The sequence below is a fragment of the Mastacembelus armatus genome, chromosome 4 (assembly GCF_900324485.2).
Source record: "Mastacembelus armatus chromosome 4, fMasArm1.2, whole genome shotgun sequence".
Taxonomy (NCBI): domain Eukaryota; kingdom Metazoa; phylum Chordata; class Actinopteri; order Synbranchiformes; family Mastacembelidae; genus Mastacembelus; species Mastacembelus armatus.
In genome coordinates this window covers 17,973,777-17,999,710 of record NC_046636.1, presented here as the reverse complement: position 1 = coordinate 17,999,710, position 25,934 = coordinate 17,973,777, and the positions used below count along the sequence as shown (strand labels likewise).

General features: G+C 40.3%; 1 protein-coding gene across 1 annotated transcript in view; it reads right to left on the bottom strand.

Annotated features, from left to right (window-relative positions):
• tgfbr3 (transforming growth factor, beta receptor III) overlaps positions 1-21,444 on the bottom strand; it is a 62,779-nt gene extending 41,335 nt beyond the window's left edge. The window contains exons 1-2 of the mRNA XM_026305063.2: positions 21,081-21,444; positions 17,348-17,511 (exon numbers count right to left, since the gene is read on the bottom strand). Of these exons, the coding sequence (XP_026160848.1) occupies positions 17,348-17,408 (61 nt within the window). The 5' untranslated portion in view covers positions 17,409-17,511; positions 21,081-21,444. The remainder of the gene's footprint in view (positions 1-17,347; positions 17,512-21,080) is intronic.
• Positions 21,445-25,934: the final 4,490 nt, after the last annotated feature.

The following is a 25,934-nucleotide window of genomic DNA, read 5'->3' as shown; positions in this document are numbered from 1 at the left end:
ACATAAAAACTGACCTCTGCCTTACTGCCAGATGCCAGAATAAAACTAGCATTGTCGAAGTAGCAGCGCTATGCTTTGTACGTACACTAACCTCTCTTACAATCAGCTGTACACTGCTTTTTCTTAGGAATGACACAGACGACTGAAAAAGTACACTACAAATACTAATTTGGTAGTCGATTTAAAACCGACAGTGGTACATTGTTAAGTCTGTTCTCTTCGTGATCAGCTATGTTGTGCTTTAATGAAGTCCAGCTGACAATATTGTTGCTGATAAAATTAAAGACAACATATGGTTGTGACAGCAGCTGTGATATCAGATTTGAAATGAGTGTTCACAAAGATGTTCTCATTCTAGCAAACTGTACATGGTTTTTACTATTACAGTAACTTATGATGTTGTGCTCCCAGTTTAATAGATCTTTGACTAGATACATGAAGCCATGATGATTTATCTGGCGCTATACCGGTGTGTTTGCCCATCCACAAATAGGCTAATAGGTTTTGTGACATCTGGTGGCAGAAACAGGGACTGGTGAGGGACTTTTATCCTGGTGCAGGGTTAAAATCACTGCATTCTTGACTCAAAACCACCACCAGGGCACCGCAAACTGAACTGTTATCTGTTTTAAGAATCACATTTATCATCCACATTAGCTCCTGCATGATATGGAACGTTCCTGTCACAAGCCTGAAACTTTCAGGTGGTTTACAAGCTTAACCACAGCCAGAGACCTTCTGGTCATTTAAACTTCCTGTACGTTTCACATCTGCATGGCCTACTTAAACACATTTAGGGTGTAACTTACACATACAACAATCTCACATGAAGTCAAAGTGGTAGAAAAGCACAGGGAGGATGTTTTTGAATAAGGTACTAAAGAGTTATTTTTCATTAAAAAGTCATGTATACTTTAAGAACATCCAGGGTCAGACCTTGTTTTTCACCCCAGGCTCATGTGCCAGTCAGGGTGCGCTCACATTTCAAACACATCACACAAAACACACAAAGGTTGCCAATAGCAATCAGAAGGAACATTTGGAAAAAATTAAAGTCTCACTGACAGATAGTTCGATAATGTTAAATTCTCAGCAAATTACTCAAAAAGAACAGTGTATCAGCAGTGGGGTACTGCTAAGGGAAAACTTTTTCTTTTTTTTTCCTCTGCTCAGAACACATAGCTATTGTTTTCTCTTTCCATGCTCTCCAATAATCCAATGTTAGATCAACATAAAGTCAGTAAACATATATATAATCACCCCACTTACTGTAACAAAGATGCAGATGCTGTTGCCATGCTTTTTACCATATTTATCTTTAGACAAATCCTCTTTTACAGATGCTTCAACCTGAACTTTGCACTGTGTTTTGTTTTGTTACTCCAATAATTTACTCTGATTAACTTTTGAAAATCTTACTGTGAACATTCTATATACAAATGTTCCCAAGGTGTGTGTGCACGCATGTGTGTGTGTGTGTGTGTGTGTGTGTGTGTGTGTGTGTGTGTGTGTGTGCGTGTGAGGGTGTGTGTGTGTGTGTGTGTGTGTGTGTGTGTGTGTGTGTGTGTGTGTGTGTGTGCGCGCGTGCGTGTGCGTGTGTGTGTGCGTGTGTGTGTGGGTGAGAGGGGTAGAGGTGGAGGGGTGGAATCATTTGCAGGGGGCACGTGAGGCATACTTGGGTACTGATAACATAACATTAGGCGCTTCTGGAACAGTGGAACTTTTTCATATTTGCTATATAAACTTTGGAAGAAGTTCCCAATTTTTGTGTAGGAACCACAGGAACTCAGAACTATAATAGTTCTTAGAATGCTGTTTTAGGGTACTTTTTTTAGCTCTTACTTTGGAATAACTACTTTTATATAGAATAGGAACCACAATGGTTAGATTGATTTGTGAAACACTAAGCCAATGCAGCACCAGCAACCGGTATTTTTAAAAACATGAAAATTATCCCTAGCATTGTTGTTGAATGTCATGCAGAAGAGATGTAAAATTAAAATTAAAATAAATTCCTTTAAAGTTTGGGAGAAAAATACATGTATGTGTGTGTGTATTTGTGGTGGAGGGGCTATATACTACAAAATTCAGGGTGGGGGTCGGGAGGAGGGGGTGCATCTGTATTTGAAGCCCCACCTAATGCCCCCCTTCCCTTTTCCTCAAAAGGACAGAACTCTATTCCCTCTCTAAGCATGTCATCATGCTTCACGCCCACTAACACATCTGAGGGCACTTTTTCCCCTCACACATGGAGAATAACAAATAAAGCCAGACAAAGAAATTTATAGCTCTTTCTGGGAGACTGCCAAAAGATTACAATATACTGGCAGTGATCTGCTTTTCTAGTTTCTTAAAAAATAAAACAGGAAAAGGAGGCATACAGGAAAGAATTACCACATGAATAGAGAAGTAGGACACAAGATTCATGATCTTGACAAGCCTAAAAATGACAATATTTGTCTCTACTTTGTTCCACAGCAAAGAAATGTCAACAAACACTTCTTAGCTTTTTAGGGAATTTTGAATATATATACTGTTTAGCCCCACTGGTCAAATAATTCAAATGAAAACAAGGTACCAGCACAATGAGTGCCTTTAACTAATGTTTTCTACGTTTTAATTTTATCTATAATGCATTGATGGAAAAACCATCAAGATGATACACTGCAAAACACAAAGGTTTTCACCACTTACTCAGTTGTTTTATCAAGCTAAATTCAATTCAGAGTTCTAATCCCATTGCATATGCCATTGCCATTACTACCCAAGGAAAAAGTTGTAGAGGAAATAAAGTTTGCACCTGTTATCCCTGCCACAGCTTTGTGCCTTCTGTCACCTTGTCTGTCTGCTTTTCTCTCCCACTCCTGTCTCTCGTCCTCCCCAACCATCTATTCTGTTTCCTCTGTCATCAACAGAGTACAGAGTACGTCCTGTCCAGCTGCCACTATTGCCTTTTAGCTGGCCAGGCCAAACGCCCACAGCAGAAAAATGAGAGAAACTGTTGTTCACACTGCCTGAAAAACAAGTCTAGCCCAAGTCTACCCGATGCTCAGCACCACAAATACCCCCCTTAAGCAGACAGATATTGCTGAATCTGATATTCCACCTGTAACAGTAATCTAAAAATGTTATGAAACCTCTTGGAAGTGTGCAGCTATATAAATGATGAACAACAGTGTCATTCCACTTACATCTGAAAATATGCAGTTAAAAATGTATTGCATCCAATAGCACAAAGTTTGCAACATAGCTCAATATTTTTGGCACTGCAAGATCAAACTGTCATGGTAAACTTAATGGGTTACATAACTGCCATAAGGTACAAATATCTCATAGTGTGCATCTCATGGTGTGTTTCTTAACTTTGAATCTTGACAGTTCATTTTCTTAACATTCTGTTTTTCATAGGATCTTCTAAATCAGTAACAGATGAGCCTTTAGGACCAAAAGCTAACATGGACAAAGACAGCCAGTTCCCAACCTAGACCAACAGACTCAACATCAACATCTCATCATCACCACAGACCTTCCCCCAGCTGCCCAGCTGTGAGGTCAAGTCACATTCACAATTCATATAAATGAAACAATTATTTGAATTATTAAGTAAGATTATCAAATTTATTATCAAACATTTTTATAATTTGCCCCCTCTGCACTTCATTCGCAGATTTAAATCTGCTCTTTCACCTTTGCATGCTGGGATTTCTGAGTGGTTAAACAGGGGAAAGATCTGAAAAATAGAACAGTTCAAAACTAGCCATGGTACCACCCACTGACCCTCCAACTGCTTGTGATCTTGACATACACACAGTGAAATCGGAGATGTTACTATGTTGTAACAGAACTCCCGGGGGTCATACCTGGAGCAAATGAACCCATGATTAGCCATAGAGCAGAATTTATTGACCCAGATCAGCATCTCTGCACAGCCACCAGCAAACTAAAAGGTGCCTCAAACACTGAATTTTTGCTCCTGTAAAGTTGAACAGAGGATTGTAAGCAGCATTTCACTAACTATTAAAAATTACAAGTGGCGACTATATGTCAAAAGTGTCAGCTATGACAAATGTCACAGGTTTAAAAAAAACACATGTAACAGAGTAAGGGGGTGTTATGGTATTAGTTGTGAAACTGTGAAGCCAAGAGAGAATTTACAAGGTGGGAAAAAAATGACAGAATGACATATCATAAACTGTCATCACCACTTTGATCAGACTGCAGATGGACACAGGAAGTTACAATGACTTGAGCTTTTTGCCCAAGCCACTTTCAACTCATGGTCACCATGATAAAAGCACATATAGCTACAAATTACTTTTATATTTAAGGCTACATCAACTAACTGCTAAAATATAAAAATCGATTATTAAAATAGTTGTATTTATTGATTAGTTAAATCAAGTGATGTAGCTGCAACGGCACACAGTGACAGTGAGAAGCTGCTTGAGTGATTCCATAATGAAACAATTTTTACACTGTTATGTGGGTAATGGTGATACTTTCTTGGTCTAGTTTTTCTGTTATGTGGTAAAATAATCAGTCATCCAGTAAAATGTTAATTTGCATAGACAATACAATGCTGAAAACAGAATTCTTTTGTAAAAGTCCAGTTAATCGACCAAATAATCGATTATGAAAGTAGTTGATTTTTGCTGCCCTACTTGTATTAGAACAATTAATAGTTGTTTGTAGGGATGAGCTTCAGTAATCAATAACAAATATTAAATTCTGTCACTAAGATCCTAGACTTAAGCCTCATATAGCAGTTAGGTGCAGCAGAAATACTACATTTTTTTTAAAAAAGTTACAATTTCTGCTGAAAATTTTGGGCATAAGCAAAAATGTACACTAGCTATGCTGAAAGGTTGCAGTGGGAGTGGAGATACAGAAGTCCTAAAAGAAGCCAAAGATTCAGTTTAGATGGAAATGGGAGAATCAATTGTCTTCTAAATTGGCACGCAAGAACTCAAATTACTGAGATGTCAGCTGAAATAACAGTCAAATAGTGTGAGATGAAGGCCTTTGAAATGCCAGTATAAGAGCAAGACAGAAGCAGTTGAAATATCCATTGAAGAGACAGTTGAAATGTATATAAAATAAGATCTTAAATGGGCATTTACAGAACTTCAAGTTAACTTTTTCTCTGTTTACTTTCTTGATAAAACACTTATCGTTTTAATATGCATGCTACATTTTTTTAAAGGTGGTTCATTCCTGCTCAGTTCATTTGTCTCACTTTAGAAAAAACATGAACAAGACTAACCCCACTGACCGACATGCACCTTCACCTACTTCTTTCTCCCAACCACCCTGAGCTAAATGTTTATTTCTTTAGCTATGCCTTTCTGATTATTTGCACCAAATAAACAAAGACTGATTCTAACAAAAAACATGGATATGGCATTGCAAGAGCAAATTCAAAAGAAATTTATTTTCTGTGACAATGTATTTAGATTGCCTAAAATGCATTTGGACTTGACGGTGATAGTGTCAGAGGTAAGATGAAGTGAGCACAGTAAATCCAAAATAAGGAGGGAAGGTGTATAAATACTCACTTTTGATATATTTTTAAAGCGTGCAGTCCAGGCAGTCATGTCACTAGACACTTTTTAGAGTCTTTGGCAGGCATACTTCTGGATGATAACCTCTTTATGATTTAAGCACCAATATCTCTTTCACATATGTTGTTAAGAACCAGCAGATTGCCATCTCAGACAGATATAATGTGATAAAATTAAGGTGATTAAAAGTCCTGCTTTCACTTTCAAAATACAACTGCTTCATATTTAAAGGGAAAATACAATCACTAGATAAATTGATAAAATGATGACTGGATTTCCTCACTATTCGTGAAAACAATCTTCATGAAACAGTTATTTTTAAGTAACAAAACCAGCCACATACTTAAAAATAATTGCTAAAACACCAGGAAAACAGAATGGGAAAAGAATTATAAGAATTTTAGGGAAACTGAGCAGGACTTAAAAAATAGATGGCCTATATCCATAATAAAAAGCATTGCTGGTATCAGCGCTCTGACGTTTGCACTTTCACTAAATGTGTCTACATGAACAATAATATTTTGATGTGAATGCTTTACTATCATGCAGGCTGATGTCATAATATCACATGCTTTATATTAGTGAGATTCCTCCAACAGCATAATGGATGGAACAGATATATAGTCCATCCATCCATCCATCTTCTTCCACAGGGGCAGTAGCCTAAGAAGGGATACCCAGACTTCCTTTTCCCTGGACACTTCCTCCAGTTCTTCCGGGGGGACACCGAGGCCTTCCCAGGCCAGCCGAGAGACATAGTCCCTCCAGTGTGTCCTGGGTCTTCCTCGAGGATTCCTCCCGGTGGGACATGCCCGGAACACCTCCCCAGGGAGGTGCCTAGGGGGCATCCGGAACAGATGCCCGAGCCACTTCAGCTGGCTCCTCTCGATGTGGAGGAGAGGCTACTCCGAGCTCCTCCCGGGTGACCGAGCTTCTCACCCTATACCTAAGGGAGCGCCCAGCCACCCTGTAAAGGAAGCTCATTTCAGCCGCTTGTATCTGAGACCTTGTCCTTTCGGTCATGACCCAAAGCTCATGGCCATAGGTGAGAGTAGGAACGTAGATTGACTGGTAAATCGAGAGCTTTGCCTTTCAGCTCAGCTCCTTCTTCACCACGACGGACCGTCTGTCAATCTTGCGCTCTGTCCTTCCCTCTCTCGTGAACAAGATCCCAAGATACTTACACTCCTCCACCTGAGGCAGGATCTGTCCCGTGGCCAGGAGATGGCAAACCACCTTTTTCCGATTGAGAACCATGGCCTTGGACTTGGAGGTGCTGATTCTCATCCCAGCTGCTTCACACTCGGTTGCAAACCGCCATAGCGCACACTGGAGGTCCTGGCTCGATGGAGCCAACAGGACATCATCTGCAAAAAGCAGAGATGAGATAAAAATAATGAACAGCACCGGTAACAAAGGGCAGCCCTGCCGGAGTCCAACATGTACTGGGAACAGGTCTGACTTACTGCCGGCAATGCGAACCAAGCTCCTGCTCCGTTTGTACAGAGACCGGATAGCCCTTAGCAAAGGGCCCCGGATCCCATACTCCTGGACTCCAGGGTGTCACGAGGGACCCGGTTAAATGCCTTCTCCAAGTCCACAAAGCACATGTGAATTCGTTGGGCAAACTCCCATGAACCCTCGAGCACCCTTGAGAGGGTATAGAGCTGGTCCAGTGTTCCACGACCGGGACGAAAACCGCATTGTTCCTCCTGGATCCGAGGTTCAACCACTGGCCGGATCCTCCTCTCCAACACCCTGGCATAGACCTTCCCAGGGAGGCTGAGGAGTGTGCTCCCTCTGTAGTTGGAGCACACCCTCCGGTCCCCCTTCTTAAAAAGAGGGACCACCACCCCGGTCTGTCAATCCAGGGGTACTGTCCCCGATTGCCACGCAATGTTGTACAGGCATGTCAGCCATGACAGCCCATCAACATCCAGAGACTTGAGGTACTTGGGGCGGATTTCATACACCCCCGGTGCTTTGCCACAGAGGAGCTGCCAAACTACCTCAGTGACATCGGCTTGGGTGATGGATGGATCAGCTTTCAAATCCCCAGCCCCTGCTCCGTTTATGGAAGACATGTCGGCGGGGTTAAGGAGATCCTCAAAGTATTCCTTCCACCGTCCAACAATATCCCCAGTGGAGGTAAGCAACTCTCCACCTCCACTGTAAACAGTGTTAGCAGAGCATTGCTTCTCCCCCTGAGGCGCTGGACGGTTTGCCAGAATCTCTTTGGGGCCGACCGGTAGGCCTTCTCCATGGCCTCACCGAACTCCTCCCATACCCGAGTTGTTGCCTCTGTCACCGCCTGGGCTGCAGCACGCTTGGCCAGGCGGTACCCGTCAGCTGCCTCAGGAGGCCCACAAGCTAACCAGGCTCGGTAGGATTCCTTCTTCAGCTTGACAACGACCCTTACCTCCAGTGTCCACCACCGGGTTCGGGGATTTCCGCCACGACAGGCACCCGAGACCTTATGGCCACGGCTCCTAGTCGCTGTGTCGACAATGGAGGTGGAAAGCATAGTCCATTCTGACTTAATGTCCTCAGCCTCTGGTTGAAGCTCTCTCGGAGGTGAGAGTTAAAGAACTCTCTGACAGAGGATTCGGCCAAACGTTCCCAACAGACCCTCACAGTACATTTGGGCTTGCCTGTCTGTCCCGCTTCCTCCTCCGCCAGCTGATCCAACTCACCACCAGGTGGTGATCAGTTGACAGCTCTGCCCCGCTCTTCATCCGAGTGTCCAAGACATACGGCCGAAGGTCAGATGACATGACTACAAAGTCAATCATCGACCTCCAGCCTAGGGTCTCTTGGTGCCATGTGCACTGATGGACACCCTTATGCTTGAATATGGTGTTTGTTATGGACAAACTGTGACTAGCACAGAAGTCCAACAACAGAACACCACTCGGGTTCAGATCAGGGAGGACGTTCCTCCCAATCACGCCACTCCAGGTTTCACAGTCGCTGCCCACGTGAGCATTGAAGTCCCCCAACAGAATGATGGAGTCCCCAATAGGAGCAACCTTTCAGCACCCCCCCCAAAAGACTCCAAAAAGGCCAGTTACTCTGCTCTGCAGGCCGAAACAACAGTGAGAGAGCTGTCCCTGACCCAAAGGCACAGGGAAACAACCCTCTCATTTAGGGGGGAAAACTCCAACACATGGCGGCTGAGCTGGGGAGCTATGAGCAAGCCCATGCCAGCTTGCCGCCTCTCTCCGCGTGCAACTCTCGAGTAGAAGAGAGTGCAGCCCCTCTCAAGGAGTTGGGTTCCAGAGCACAGGCTGTGCTAACTGTCTCTAGTGGGTATCGCTCATCCTTCCGCACAAGCTCAGGCTCCTCCCCCCTAGTGAGGTGACATTCCATGTCCCTAAAGCCAGTTTCAGCGTCCATCGCCAAACCCTTCCATATCATGGTGGAGGGGTTTGAGTGCCCGAATGATCCTAGGAGCTATCTTGTCCAGGGTTATAGGCCCCTGGCAGGGTCTCCCAAGGCAAACAGGTCCTAGGTGATGGACCAGACCAAGAGCGGTTCAAACACCCCTTATGAAACACCCCTTATATATATTCTCTGGAAAAAAAATAAAGAGCTGAAGAATGCATGTACATGCTTTCAGTATCTGATATAGGGGTTGCAAAGTTTTGTTTAGCATATGAAATATTATTTCCTAAATTCCAAGGTGATGTCTTCAAATGTCGATCAATAACTGAGAACCTGAAAATATCGAGTTTTCTAAAATATTTTATGCTTTACCTAATTTAAAAAGCTTGTCAGAATTTTTAATCATTTATCAAAGCTACTGCCATGCAGTTGCAATGTTCTGCAAATGTGCTTAAGCAGGACATAAAACTAGAAGGTGGACAATATGTATTTATATTTAAATTTTAAAAGTGGGCTGCAGTCTTGTAATATCTTACTAGATATAAACACTTCTGTTTCCAGAGAATAGACTTTGTTGCTTTCCATACTGTGGCACTGAGCCAAGATTTGGGTACAGGAAGTGATGTCAGTCTGTGTGTGCCAGTTAGGGATAAATCTGATATTCCCACAAAGCCATTTCCGAAGATAAACAAACAGAACCTTCCCCCTGTGTGTGTATACATATCCTCACATGTTCCCAGTACCCTTGAGCTAGCAGTCTGATTGTGTTTCTTTAGATGTATAGGTCAAAGCCCTGAAGATAACTTCAAAAATGTCAACACATACCTCAAAAAACGAATGACACAATTCCCTATATGGAAAAATAGAGGCACAGAACAAATGAAAAAAAACAAAACAATAATGAAACAGTGCATTCTGAATACACTAATATAGCCAGTGTAAGTACAATAAGTTCAAAGTAGCACACAGGCATCTCTTTGTTAGAATATATCTCCTCACATACCTAAGACATCCCACGTTCTATATGAACTACCAGATTAAATGAATCTTCTGGGCTCTCTCTTTTTAACTGCAGGGAATGATTCCCATGGATCATGCACTCCACAAACCAGTTTAGGGAATGTAATATTCTGCCCGCTTTTGTTTTCCTAAGGGGCTTTGGACTAAAGAATCACTAACTCGGCAGTGTTGACATTAGCACAGCCCACTCACCCATGAACCTTAAGCCACTACTACAGGAAGTGAGTAAAGTCTTTCATAAGGGTAGTATAAGTTGCCTATGAAAAGAATTTATCTCTGGACTGTAAAACTGGAGGCATAAGAAGAGGAAACTGGAGTTGGACCAAGGGAGGAGGGCAGGGGTGAGCCCGAACTCCATTAGGGAAGTCGTAAAGTCCCCCATCAAAGTGTGAAATCTAAAGTCAGATATCCCACTGTCCTCTCTGTAACTCAATATCACCCAGACACACTTTTTTTGGTAGATTCACCTACCACAATAGTGTAAGCTGGCACATAATTGAAAAAACATGCAGGAGTTTCAATTGATTATATTTTAGCTATGTTGGATATGTGGATATCTATATAAGCATGGATATGCAGGCAATGTGTAAGTATGTTACCAGGTGTTTGGACAATAAATTATGTTCTAAAAACTATGAATGTAAAAATTTCAGCAGCAGTGAAGGCTACAGAAAACAAAGATAAACAGAGTGCAAGGAAAAATGTATGTCTATCAATTGCAAAAGTATAGGTTTGGGGGGAAAAAAGGTATGATTTTTCCTTCATTATTCCTTCATTTATTTTCTGTGTGGTGGGTAAAGCACTTCTGCTACTGACAGTGAGCCTGGTTATTATTCACCAACCCTGACAAATGGAGTAGGCACCTGTTGGTAAACCATCAGCTTCAGTTGAATACATGACCAATTACCAGCAGCACATAAAGCCATGGGAAAGCAGAGAAGGTGGAAGTGGGTACAGTTCTCTGTATCTTTAAATGCAGACATAAATCGGGGGCTTTGAAGAGACAGATGACAACTCTAATTCCCAGGGGAAGACAGAAGTCACTGTGTAAAATGAGACAGCTGGGGGAGACCTAGCATATGTGCATATGACTAGAGATTTTACTGCCTGTGTTACCACTGTATGTCTTTACCAATAGGTGCTGACATGTGCTGTCCGGACCTATAATATCAAAGAAAAAAAAAAGTTGTCAGCACAGTCACGAAACAAGGACTGCATATTGGTGGATCAAAAAAACAGTATGGGGATAAATCTGACTATCAGTAAACTAAGCAAATACATAAGAGAGTATATACTTTTAACACTCAGAATGTAAAACATGGACTATTTTTCATGATTTATCAATCAAATGGACCAAAACAAAGGAAGGCTCAGTGCATAATGGCAGAAAAATGCTGTTGTATTAACAATTGCAGCATAAGAGTAGTGGCATTATTGTACTGTGATTGTGTATGAGCTTTTCAATAAAATATGACTTTGCTGAGGGAGCATAATATGGAGCACAACAACCATCAGTTCATCTAGCCCAGTGCAGCAAGATTTCTGGATTTCTTATAGTAGCAGAACTGACTTTCTTGGTTAAACAGGGAAATAGAGACAAATGTCTGTCCTGTTGCTTCAAGGGAATATCACTTATCATAGATGCCTGCAAAAATCATGGTCATTGACGGCAGGGATATGAAAGCAACTGCTTCATATACATTCACACAGATTCAGTACAGGAAGCAGGGAGATGTGCCCTGGGGTCACTTGTCTTGTCCAACTTCATTTCAGCCTGATTGCATTTTTGTTGGATCATCCGCTTTATCAGAACTCCTCAATTGACAGTATTTGATATCATCCACCAGCAGTAATGAAAAGTCTGGTGGAGAAGGTGAGGATCAAGCTCAGTTGAAAATTTGATAATAGTTGAAATGCTGTCTTCAAGTCAGGGTAATGTAAAAGGACATAGAACGTAAAGACATCATTTTTGACATCATTCAAACAGCACCCTGAAACAACACCTTTGTTCCTGTTGCTAGTTTACATCACTCAGATGTTGTAACAGGGACCTCTGAGAAGAGGGTTGCCATCAACCAAAAGAAAAGAGTGAAACAATGTTGGGCCTTTGTGTGAGCCCACAGTGAAGATGCCAGCAACATGAGGAAGGCCAAGGCAGGTAGCGTTTTCACACAAGCTGGATCCCTGTGTCATTCTATGACCTACGAGGTTTCAGGTATTAACTCTTACAAAAGATTCTGGGAGGGCCTCTTAACTAGAAAGTTAAAAAACAGAAAGTGTGACTACTAAAATCTTGGTTAGGACTGTCACCAATAAATAGGCTGTGAAGGGAATGTCTGTAAAATATACAAAGACAGTAAATAATATGAGGGAGTGGCTCAAACCTACAACAGAAAAATGTGTTTTTAGTGTTTTTTATTATTCCGATGCTTTAAATTTTCATGTTGCAGGCTATATTCCATATACCATAATAGCCTTGCAGTACATTAAGAGGGTATTTCACTCTTTACCCCTGTATAATTTATTCCTACCGCAAGCTAGTCCACAACTAGTTTCGATCTGAAATCTAACTTTTTGGAAAAGATGGAAAAGTGGAAAAGATGAGCAATTCCAAGCATGTGTGTTTGTCATTCAAGGCAAATATCAGGCTCAGAGAAGGGCCTACTGTCATTTTTTGGACCAAAACTCCTGTTTTCCAAAGGACCATTCCAAAATAGGGACTGGTCTTTCAGTTGGACTCATCTGGTGGAAATGGAGAGGGGAAGGTGAGGCCCCATGAGGGGCTAGTCTGATGAAAGACACCACCTGAAAGCCTTGAGCTTCAGCAGTCCCATATTAGTACTCCTTTTGTACTAAAGAGTCACTCAAAAGTGTTGCAAGGTGGCTAGACAACTAAAGTTCTGCCAAACAAATGCAGGTTATGGCCAAAAAACAAAAATCTCAACTAATACAATGTATTTACTATTAGTATTAGCATATGAACATATATGCATATTTTTTTCGCTGCTTCTGCAGGTTATCTGAACAGAGGGAGTCCACTTTTTTACTATTACTCGCACTTTCTTCAATGAATCACAGTCTAACTCTCCCCAATTCCAGTGACTATGAAACACAATGGAAAACGCACGATCACCCCAGCTGTCTCCCATTACTGGCTCTGACCGAAATTATTTACACGCCAGCTTACTGGAACTATGGAGAGAGAGGGAGAGGGAAGGGGACGGGATTCAGTTTACTCCTGCAGATTTGCGTAAGTGTCCGCTTAAGGGGCGGCTAAGATATGATGGACCTGAACAAAGATATGACTCTATCTGTAGAGGCCTGTCTGCCAAAGCTCACTAAAGTGCTTTTGCATGAGTGATAGTGTTTATGTGTGTGTGAAAGAGAGAGGCAGACTGAGCAAGTGAGCAAGAATAAGTAAATCAACGTAAATGCTCCACAATTCACTTTATACACTGCGGTGAATTAAACTGGACAAAACCAGGGTGACCTTGTTTCAAAAATAAAAAAATATAAAGAGACAGGGCCAGAGTGGCTGCCTCCTCTTTGACAGCACTGTTAAGATAAAGGCCTCACCGTGGGGGAGAGCAGACCTGTAATTAGAGACGCTCGGGACTCCCGTTGCTATGTAAACATCCCAACCATTCTGCCTAGCAGCCCATTGCCTCTGTGCTGCACTGCTCCAACTCCTTGCATGAATCACAGGGCAACATCTGGTTTAGCATGCTGGAAGGGACTTTGTCGGTTTGGCACACTGTGCATGTGTGGAGTGTGTCGATTTGGACCAGACGACCCACGCCTGCGCCTGCCTCTCTCCTCCCCTGGCCACCTCACCTCTCAGATTACAGTGGTTGCACAATGCATTTTGGCAGTCCCCCTCTTGTTGGCCCTACAAAAGCATACTGGCTATAGAGACAAACCTTTAGCTCAACTGTGGGGGGAAAAACATTACAACCACTTCTGGCATCACAATGACTCTTGTCTGCCAAGAGTATACAAAAATGCAGACAGAAAGAAAGTTGTTTACTGTAAAGACATACATTTTTACAAAGTTAAATATATGGATAGTGAATATTAGCATTATTCTAGTGTTTTTTAGCAATCCTCTAGCCTGCCGTCGATCCTCCAGTATAAACCAGTGTCCTGCCTAAGCTGTTTCTGGCAAGCACCTCAAATGAATAGCTGGCATGACTCCTGCAAGATTCTATTTCACTGCAAAACCCAAAGTCAGCCCAAAGATCTACGATATATTGTTCACAAAATAACTGTTTTGGCAAGTTGAGAAGTGGTAACCACAAAATGGTAGTAAGGATATGGAAAAAAGGTTATAAACAGCAAAAACTGAAGCAGCAGAGACTTGAAATATGGACGTCAAGGTGCTATCAGTCTGACTTTAAGAGTTATGGGAGGCCCTGATCCTAGATTGCATTATGCTGAGAGAAGACTCATTGCACACTAATCTAAACATTACGTAAGACCTCTCCTGACAAGTTTAGAGGGCAGATTGGGCTGTTTACACAGATGCTGCAAGATAATAGAAATAGACAGAAAAAGAGAGGTGACAAGGGTAGGATTAAGTGGCACTGTAAAAAAAGACAAGTTAATTTGACCAAATACAAAGGAAAAACTGTCCTGTAGGTTAGAAAATGTATATAAATATTAAAATATCCTGTTTTATACCTAGCCAAAAAGGAAGTGACAGAATAACTCTGAAGATCTGTCCATAAATCCCTGACTATACTGCCTACCAGTACACATTGGAGGAAAGGGCATTTAGTTTTCAAACTGTAAATATCTGTCCCTGGTGACTCCATACAACAATGAGCCTTGCCGAATGAGGAAGAATTTAGAGGAAAAGTTCATACGTGACTTCATTGTGTTGGAGATCCTGGCATTGTAGGAGAAATTATGTTTGCTCTGCCCACAACAGAGACCGACTACACTGCTATTGTTTGAGTTAAAGTGGGCTCTCTGGATTGTTGTTCAAACCTTCAGAGAATACAGAAGAACATTTATAATAATAACCTATGGTGGCAAAAGCACTCAAAGCATTAAAATTGTGGACCACACTTTTTTGAAACACTAGTTAAGTAGCATGCCTCCTACAGGGTAATTATTCTTGTGCTACCACAGAAAAACAACACAGGGATGTTGCAGATTAAAGCTGGAGTGCGTTCAACTCCAAAGCCATATATTGCAAGACCAGTCTCTGTAAACAGGACATCTCTCAATCTGGAAAACAGAGAAGAGGAATGTACACTAAATTCCCAGTGTGGCTTATACCGTGTTGTAGCCAATGTGCCAAATGTTTTCATCAAACTTTGGAACCAAGTCAGGAAAAGGAATAGTTCTGTGACTTTTTCATCAGACAAAAACCACAGTTGAGGCTAATATGAATGTTGAAGCATTTATAAGTTCCTCTAATTACATCTAGTGGCCAACACTATAAGGTCTTGAAACTCTGCCCACTTTAAGTCAATATGAGCACAACCCAACGTCTCACCAGAAAATGAAAACCAACATTTTTCTGCAATAGGGAATAAAAAAATGTAAAATGTAAATAAAGTATTTACTTCCAAATAACTGTACAATTACTGTAGATGTTCCATATTTGTCCTACATCATACTGAAAATCAAGACCACAACAGAAACAATCATTAGAAAGAAGAAAGGAAGAAAGATGTTCTCTTCCCTCCATTCCTTAAAGAAGAAGTGAATAGGACCCCACGTTCTTAGTACCTCACCTGGACTGCCAATTCCATGGCTATAGCTAAGAAACTCAACAGTACTTTTATTTTCTGAGAGCTCTGAAAAATACCAGCCTGTCTGTCAAACTACTCAAAGCCTTACATCATTGTGAAGTAACAAGTGTGCTAATGTACTGCATTACAGCTTGGTATGCAAACTGCATATTTTCAGACAGAAAAATACATTGATCAATAAAAGCCATTTATTATGAATGTGTAATTGATATAACTGGTTACTTCTTCTTCTTCTTCTTCTTTTTCTTCTTCTTCTTATAACCTATTCATTTATGTATTTATGTTTTAATTAGACAACCCTAACCCTAACCCTGATTGAGTGTATGTATGTATAGGCATAACACAAAAAAATGGTTGTATATGGAGAACATGCAAACTCTACACCGAAAAGCCCGTGTCGGGTTTCAAACCAGGAACCTTCTTGCTGTTAGGCAACAGTGCTAACCAGCAAGCCACTGTGCTGCCCTCCAAAGGACTAAATCATTTAAATGTTTGTCTGACTTTTTATCTAGTGCATTTCTCTTCAATTAGGTTTACGTTTTTGGAAAACATGTCAAGAACATCGGACAGACCAGAGAATTTAGTGCCCATATTACCAATCCTATTGACTTTCATGGTTCAAGTGCCAAAAGCAGGATAATTTTTTGTTTGTAATGAAATGCATATAGCTGAAATGCTTCCATAATGACTTTGGTGATCCCCAATTTTTCCCGGAGCAATATTACCTTAAGCTGCAGCTGGGTACTGCTAATGTTAAGTTGTGCACATTTCTAAGATCCTAATATGTAGACCATGATCATTGCCTGACTATCTTCTGATGTTAGTATTTAGCTCAAACTCCTAAGTACAGTTTCACAGAGTTTCAAGCCTGGCTATATACTCTTGACTACATGCCTGACAGAGGGTGTTTCCAGAAGTCTAACAGGCATATACCAGGTGTCTGTAGAAGCTTTTTTATTAAAAGCTATCATTAAGTGGGTTAAATCATTATGTAATGATATTAATCAACCACAATGAATAACAACACATCAGTGACATGACATTAGTTTTGATAAGAACATTCCAAATCAACGTTTTAAAATTTTTCCCATCTCTTAGCATAATTACATCAGTAAGTCATTGCCAGCTGTAGCCAGAAGCAATCTTTGTGCAGCAACAAGGAGAACAACCTAAAATACATACAGGTGATTGTGACAAAATAAATGTAAACAGACACAAGTTGCAGCAATCATTCCTTGGTTTGCCAGTTTAAAGGCAGTTAAATTATGGGGTATTTGACAGTATCAATATGACAGATAGATGTAGAACTGCAGAGCGTTTGTGCTTTGACAGTAAACTTGTTGATGCATTCTTAAATGTAAATCCCCCTTACTCATGACTCTGACAAGTACTGTCTAGAAAGGCATGCTGGGGGAAAGAATGGAAAATCCGGCACAGTACAGTCTGACAATGCAGCACTACAAGCCTTGGTGGAGAATCAGTCATTAGTACGGGTTTGACTTTGGCTCAAACCTTCAAGAATTTCATTTTTAATGCTTTTTATGCCAAACAAGCAAGTAGTCATGTATATCTGATAACTGCACTATTCTTAGAAACAGATAACAAATCAGACAAACTTACCTGCAGATGCCAGGCAACATCCTGCAAGAAGTAACAAAGCAACGGGGAATCTTCTAGTCATTTTGTTTATATTCTGCAGCTTCCAGTATGAGGAAGTAGGGTAAATAGGCCGAAGATTTCTCCCTCTTAGAAGCAGTCTAAAGGACGTCAGCTTCAAGCTCCAACTGCAAAGTGCAGAGAAAGAGAGAACATTAACCAAAGCAAGTTGTTTTTCAGCATGGGCAAACAGTGGGAACACGGCTCTGCTTAATATGCCCAGTGGGAGTGATGAGATGAGTCAAGGAAAGCAGCAGTTTGGAGACCAGGGGATTAATCCAGAAGGGTTAATTGGGAGTGACGCGTGCTTCAAAGAACCGTGCTGTACACACGTTTCAATCGCCATGGCTGGTCTATGTGTGCGAGAGTGTGACACCGGCTGGGTGTGAAGCACTTCAGAACATGTCACAGACTATTAAGGCACTTTAATTGTCCTTGTTAGGGACCACTGGATGCTACAGTGTGGTCTTGAGTAAGCTGCATGTGTTTACTAAATTACCAACAAACTAAACACTAAAAACAAGAACAATACAGAAAAAATGTACATTATGTAAAGAAAAAATTCTTTGCTTATTCTAACTACAGTAGCTTTTCTATTGACTTGACTGAACTGATGTCTTAAATGGCTGAATAACTTTGTGTGTCGAAAATATTTCATCAATTAATACTATGTAGTGTGCCACATTGTCACTATGTCTCCTGCAACACCTCTTACATGTCAGTCAGATGCTTACATGGAAAAATCCCAACCAGGGCTTTAAGAGCTTAGATGTCTAAAAAAAAATTTTTTCCCTCTTTTGACATGCACGATAACCACACTATCATTACAGGTTTATCGCAATATACACAAACACATGAATCATGTTCAGCTTTGACTTTTATAAGTGAAAGTGTAAAGTCTAGGAAATTGAGTGCAACTCTACAAATAACAATGTTACAAATACTGCAGAAAGCTTTTAAAAACATGTAATAAAAAAAAATCTGAAGAAAGTAGGTGCTATGGCCGAACCCATACTGGATGTTTTGGGCAAGTACAAATGTCAATATTTGAGAGTTTCAGAAATACAATAGCAATACATCAGCCAACAGTCTAAGTTAAAACATTTCTTATAAGAATCCCTGAAATTTGCTGTTTAAATACAATCACAATATCAACAATATGAACATATGCACCATTACAGACCTACTTTAGCTGTATTTCTGCACTGTTTTCTGTAAACTTAAGACACACAATACATTCATTAAATATTTTTGGTTACCACCTTTTAAAAACAGAAAAGAATCAGTTAGTAAGCTAATATTGCCACTGTGTAGATTGGGATCCCACACATATGACACTATAGAGTTCCAATCATCTAGGCCACTGTTTTTCACCCAAGAGTGAATTAAGGCTTAAAAGTGTATTGTATAAATATTTGTGGTGGTAGGAATTAACATATGAGACTCATTGTAAACAGTAGAGTTTTTACATTAATTCTACATTGTTGTCTGTCATATTCTGCAGCTCTAAACCAATCTGATATCTGATTCCTTATGACAACTCGAGTTTAATGTCAGACCATGTGGTGAAGGTTCTGTGACAGGAATTGCATATGTTCACATTTTAAAGGATGAATGTGTAACTGGTAAAGTACCACGTGGAAGAAACAGATGTGCACCTTTATGACTCGTGGTGAACTACAGAGTGTGCATGGGAAGTGATGCATAAAGTACTAAGGTGCATCGCTCTGCAGTGCAAGGAGCTTGCACAAGACAAAGGGGCCTTTCAATGTGGCAGCTGCAGAGGCTAAGAAGTCATTCTGGAAGAGCATGACAAATATTACACTTTCAGGTAGTAAAGAAGAGCCAGTGCCCACTGTTTGATTTATGCCCTTCCTTAAACTTCATCTAAACGAGGGTAAACTGTAAAGCATTACTTAGTCCAAATCAAAGGGCTCTTCTGACAATGTTTAGACTGCAGAGGAATATTGAATAAGCTAATGGAAAGGCGTTCAAATTAAACTGAAAGATTCCCCCTGAAACATTTTGTTTTGGGTTGAGTGCAAAGGTTTTACACCAAAAGCTAAATGACACGGGCCTGGTTTTGTTGCAGCAACAACTCAAATCACCTCATGTGACTTCTCTTCAACCCTGACCATCCAAGCTGAGCAACTACTTCACCCAAAGAAGACCTGGAAAATACATCAGATCATGCAGACCCCAGACTGAACATCCTACACACCACTGAAACCAGACTGCATACTTGTGGTCACTTCAGTGTAAAAGACCTGGCTTATATCTGTGTCCTGATGTATCGTATGCAAACACTGCAGTTAAAGGTTTAAAGATCATAACCACAAATCTATAAATGAAAAGAGCAGCATCACAAAAGTCACTATCTGTGTTACAGATGAGTAAGATGTTAAGGCTTACTAATTTGACACTGATTTGCTGCATACAAGTCTAAAGTCTGAGTGATCCCCTGTTGAGCAAACTTAAACGAGCTCCTCTCCCCTATCAGTGTGAATATGTATCAGCCTAAACTGACAAACCACCAAATGTCCCACTCATTCCATTACAAAAAAACAGCTCCAAGTGACTGATTAAAAATGCTTTTCACAGCCTTATTTCCCACACAGCTAGACACTCTGACCACAAGCACTTCAGTACACCTCAACACCTCCAGATACAACATTCAACAAACATCCTTTTTACTGTATTTGTGTGACATCCTGATAAGTCCATCAAACAGCACATTCTATAAAGTATGTTCTAGTAAAAATGTTAAAAAGATTACTTTTTTAATCAAATCATCTACTGACAGAACATTTTTGAGAGTTGTTTAATCTTTTCCAACATTCACTGGTTCTCACTTCTCATATGTGAGGATTTCCTCCTTTGTACCACCAAAAATTGAACATTTTTGGATTGTGAATTGGTTGGTGTGACAAAATAAGCAACTTGAAGGTATCACCATGGGCTCTACGAAACCATAATGAGCATTTCTCATTGTTTTTGACACTCCGTAGACTAAGAGACAATCAGCAGATGAATCAACAGTCAAAATAATGACTAGTTGCACCTCATGTGCTTCAGCATAAATATTGGTGGACAGGTCATTTAGGGGTAATAAACAGAGATGTGGGAACATGCTGTGCAGTGTAAGCCAAAGAGCCAAAATAGCAAATGCAGATCAATGAGCTGTCTAAGGTTTGAGTCAGTTCCTTAATGCAACACATCAGATCGATCGCATTTCCCTAAAGTAAAATAATATAACCACTTTCAGCTACGGCACATCCCACAGGAGCGCCCATACAGCGACAACAACAGAGCGGAGAGCTGACACACGGCGTCCTGCTGTTCTCTATCTGAAGGGGTGGGGGGGAGAGGGGGTTACCCCTGAAAACGCTTGAGTTTCACGTTCCTAAACGTTTTCTGGTCAACTACGGCTTCACCGTCAGTAAAGTGGATAAGACCGTGAGAAGCTGTTAACTAATACGCTGTACTTTCAGTGAGGACAGGAGGAAAGATATAGCAGCGTGTCAGCGGATTCGAGAAACAGATGTTCAGCTGGATTTATGGGCGGATAAGTAAACACAGCTCGCTGGAAAGATTTGCTTTACGCTATCCACAGACACAGCGTACACTGACAGTCTTTTGATAAACCATTACTGCTCCAGAAACAAAAGCTTCAGCCCGTGACAACGAGCGCACGTACCGTGCGGTGTTCAGAAAATGCCCAAGTAAAGTTGCAGTCTGTGCGGTGGATGCAGATATCTGAAGACGGTCTTGTATCCGCTCCACATTCACGTCCTGCCGTCAGAGTGGGAAAAACACGCGTGGACGGAGAAGACGTGATACTTGAACAAAGTTTGGATAACCAGCTTCTTTCGAGCAAAGTTTTAATCAGTTTACTACTATCTAACGTTAGCTCCCCTTTTACTAAGAGGCTCGATGTGGGGGCGGGTCTTGGAGGGAGGAGGCTGAGCTGCAGCACAACTTCCCGACGCGGAGTGCACCCAGGAGCCCCTGCAGGAGTGTCAGCTGGCCCTTCACCAGCGCTGGAAAGAAGTGCTAGATCTTTTACTTCAATGCACCAAAATTAGTACTTGAAGAAGCAAATGTAAAAGTAAACGTTTCACGTGCATGCATATGATAGCATTGGATTATAGCTATTGATGCATTATTGCGTCCAACAATTTAATGTAGCAGCTGATAAAGGTGGAGCTGATGAAGTGCTTTACATACTGATGGGTAGCTTGTGAGTTTCTCACTTGGGATCAATAAAGTGTTATGATTAGGCCTATACTGTATTTTATTTTATTCATTGATTCTGAAAAGTACCTAAAGTTATCAAATACTGTAGTGCAGTAAAAGTACCATATTGGACTCTGAAATGAAGTTTAGTCAAAGTATGAAGTAGCTAAGAATGGAAATACTCAAGTAGAGCACAAATACCTCAAAACTGTACCTAAATGCATGAATGTAGCCTAAGTAGTTACTTTTCATCATTGTACAAAATTTAGTCCAAAGTTGAAAATGCACTGTGAGCTGAAAAGCCTTGCATCCAGGCACCCTTTACAGCACAGACAGATGTGCAGTTCTATACAGAACTTCACAAAAGTCATTGTACAGGGTTGCTATAGGTCAGACTTATCACATGAGGGCCCACGGAGTGATCTGTATCTATATGGGGGTCCTGATGCCAGATTATGGAAATGTCTGGCTAAACAAGAGACTTGTTACTAATCATTGTACACTTAAATACACTTAAATGCTTGGCTTACTCAAGTACATTTGTGTTTTTACAATAATATCAATTACTTTTATAGTAATACTTGCCTTCAGAGTAAGGAAAGCATGTACCTATTACAATTAATTACAATAATTTGCCAGTTGCTTTGTTCATTGCAACCTTTAATATAAGGTTTAATATAATGTTTAATATATACATTATAATTTCAATATTAAATTAACTCATTTATGCACCTCATAATCCTACATATTTCTTTTGTAAATTGTTCCTTTTGAATTTTGGCAAAGATTACTAGGCTTATCTTCCATTCCTATATTTAAATGTTGGCTTCTAATATTAGGACGCAAAATATTTTTAAAGCTTACAAGAGATTTTTGTGACATCCTTTCATTTCACCACCCCACAACCCCAATCACAAGCACTCACTGTATGCAGAATCATTTCAGTGTGTGAAATCTCTCATATGTTCCTGAACAAACACTGCATTGCTTGTGTGATATCAGCCTTCCACTGAAAACGAGATGCTGTGTGGCTTGGTACGGCATACATGTCAGCTTAGTGATTTACCACTAATGAGATGGCACCTGTGACAAGAGGGAAGGAAACTTTTGTTGTGGAAAACACAAAAACACACTGATGTGTTGCTTTTGAGAGTTGACGAGAAACCGCTCAAAGGGATCAGGTTATTTTACATCTCATACATATGCATGTCTCTGTTAAAGTGATCCACTTTGTTTATTTACACTGTGTTAGGGTTGTGAATACAGCTGAGATGAAGGGGAACAGTGCATCAAAAATATGGGTAATCTGAAGCATCTTCACATTTCATTAATGTAACTCCAGTACTTGAGTTTGTATTGACCCAGTTGCACTAGCTGTCAAATCCAACTATGCTCTATCAGAGATATCCTGCTCTCAGTGCAAGTGCCATCAAGTGGTACTTCATATACAGTTGCAAGAAATACTAATGGCACTGTTTGCAATTTCCTGATCTTCACTAGTCACAAATACGAACAAACTGAGCTGATAAAACACAGTCATAATCTTTCATATCTTTATTCAACACACCAATTAAACATCCAAATTGATTGTGCATAAAGGCAGTAAGAATAATGCATTTTCAGTCAAATTAGGCTAACATACTATAGGTATAATTGGTTTTTTTGTTGTTGTTTTATGTTAAGGGTATTTGTCTTTGGAATGTCCTTCAATTCTTGTACACTTTATTCTTCTAATATTCTATATACTGTATATTTGAAGATTCCAGGGATTTGACCCTGTGGCTTTTCTGTGTGGAGTTTGCAAGGTTATCCCCTTGTCTGTCTGGGTTTTCTCCAGGTACTCCAGCTTCCTCTTACTGTCCCGAGAATTTAATTGGTGACTCTAAATTGCCTGTAGGTGTGAATAAGAGGGTGAATGTTGGTCCATCTCTATGTGTCATTCCAATGCTAGATTGGTGACCTGTCCAGGGTGGTCCTTAACTTCAGTTTTAAACATTTGATATGAATTGGGCTTTTCATACAGTAATTCGGGTCTTTCACACTTTATGACTGCTAATTGATCATCAGGAGTGATATTCTCTTAATGCACCTTCCCTGCCTCTTTATACAAAATCATGTTATCATTGTAGTTTAGCTCCCTGGTTCTTCCCACTGCTTCCAGATTCGGCTTTTTTAGCAGCCAGTTACAGAGTGTAGCCCAAGATTTTTCAGCAGCCAGAAATCCCACCACAGTTTCTTCAGAACTGAAATTTTCTAGTGTTTTTTGTATGTAACCATTTAAAGGTAGCGAGAATTCCAGGTGCTTCACATTAAGGACAGAATCATGGAAATGCATTAAAACCACATTTAAGTCACATTGAAGAGGAGAATAAAGTTCAAATGTTGAAATACAGCACTCTTTGGTCTTGATTCTGCAATTTTACTTAATTGACAAAGAGACGTATGAGACATATGTCTCTACATATGATAATTTCTAAGACTACTTTTTTTTTGATTAACTAAGCGAGATATGTGAGTTAGGTAGTTCATGTGATAATATGTAGCCTTTGTGGAATACTTACAGCTGAATGATTTTGATCATCCTTCATGTGCTTCTATAATTACAGATTTGAATCTTATATAATTTCTCCACATAAAAACAGATGCTGTGTACACTATTATTATAACATTGGCATGAAACATTACTGGAGTGTATATTAACTAGCAATGCTCTGAACATGCAGTATCACTATCAGTATTTTTGCCCATGGCAACCAGGGCAACTCTTAAATCAAGGGAAGGTGCAGCTGAGAATTGGTTCTCACAGCTCTTGATGCTGCTACATGTTCTGTGACAATCTACACTTCCTTGAATATGTAATGCTTTCCTTACTTTAAATCAGGTTGCAGTGAGCACTACAACATATCATCACTGTGAGATTCCGTTTTGCTCTATCCCTGTTCCAGCAGCATCTTTGGGATACTCTGAATTTTTGATTTGAGCAGGGATAGTTTTGCTGGACTGCTGCTGCATTGAGTTGTAGGGCGTTATCAGGTAGCCAGAATGAAGAGGGATCTACTGCCTCATATTTTCTCAATCACAACAAGGCCACAAAAAAGGCAAGCCCAGTGTTAAATTTATTCCAGCTGGCTCTTGGTATCACACCATGACATGCTCTCCCTTTGATTTCAAATACCCATTGGTAGGAGGGAAGATGAGATGATTTTCAATGTTGTAGAGCATCCACTTTTTTGTAATACTGGGTTTATGCCTTAAATCAAAGCAGAAACACATCTGAAATCTATTTAAATGTGGACTTTCCTTTTAATTCATTTATAAACAAAACCACATGGCATTGGACCACTCTGAACATCTTTGGTTATTTGAACAGACTCGCTGTCTTTTACCAACAATACATGGGCATGGATAGATTATAAAACTCTGGGCGTCTGGGCATAGACATGTAAAAGGTCCTTGCACCCTTCCTATATTTGAACAATATATCCAGACCCAAAAATGACTTTTGTGTCATTTTGTTTCTTTGAAGTCTTGTGTCTATGTTTGGCTGTTTTGTGTCTCTTTGCAGTTGTTTTGCTTTTGTTTCAATTTTGTGTTACTATGTGCCACCATTTGTGCCTCTGGGCAAGGCAAGGCAAGGCAAATTTATTTGTATAGCACCATTCATACACTATGCAATTCAAAGTGTTTTACAAGGCATATAATTACATTAAAAGCATGGAAAAGAGCATTTAAAAACAAAGAGATTTAAAATAAAATAAATTTAAATCAAAGTAAATTTATTCTATTTGTCTAGTCATGTCTCTATAATCATTTTGTACTTCTTTGAAGTTATGTCTTATGTGCATCTCACTGTGGCCATTTTGTGTGTCTTTGTGGTTGTTTAACTGACTTTCCAAGAAGAAATATCAACTGTCACTTTAAACAGAGGCTTTGCCCCTCTGACCCTCTGGGCCTTGGGCCCGTGTCCAGTGGTTTAGTAATCCATCCATGCATATAAACTTAACCCAATTCACACATTACACAGTCCCAAGTATATCAAGCATGCTCCTCCTGTCTATTGCAGTTTAAAATAAACATAGTCTATTTTGAAACTTTAGACCTAGCTCTGTCAGCACCTCTGCCACCTGCTTTTGAAATACAAACCAAACTGGGTTTCTCACAAATTTAGGCTTGCATGTGTTTTCTTGTCAGGAGAGTATCTTATAACCCCCACACAATGGGGCAAGTGGTAAACACAATCAAGCTAATTTCTACAACATATTCATTATTCAAGGACTCAGACATTCAAAAATTATTGGTAGTAGTATAATGTATT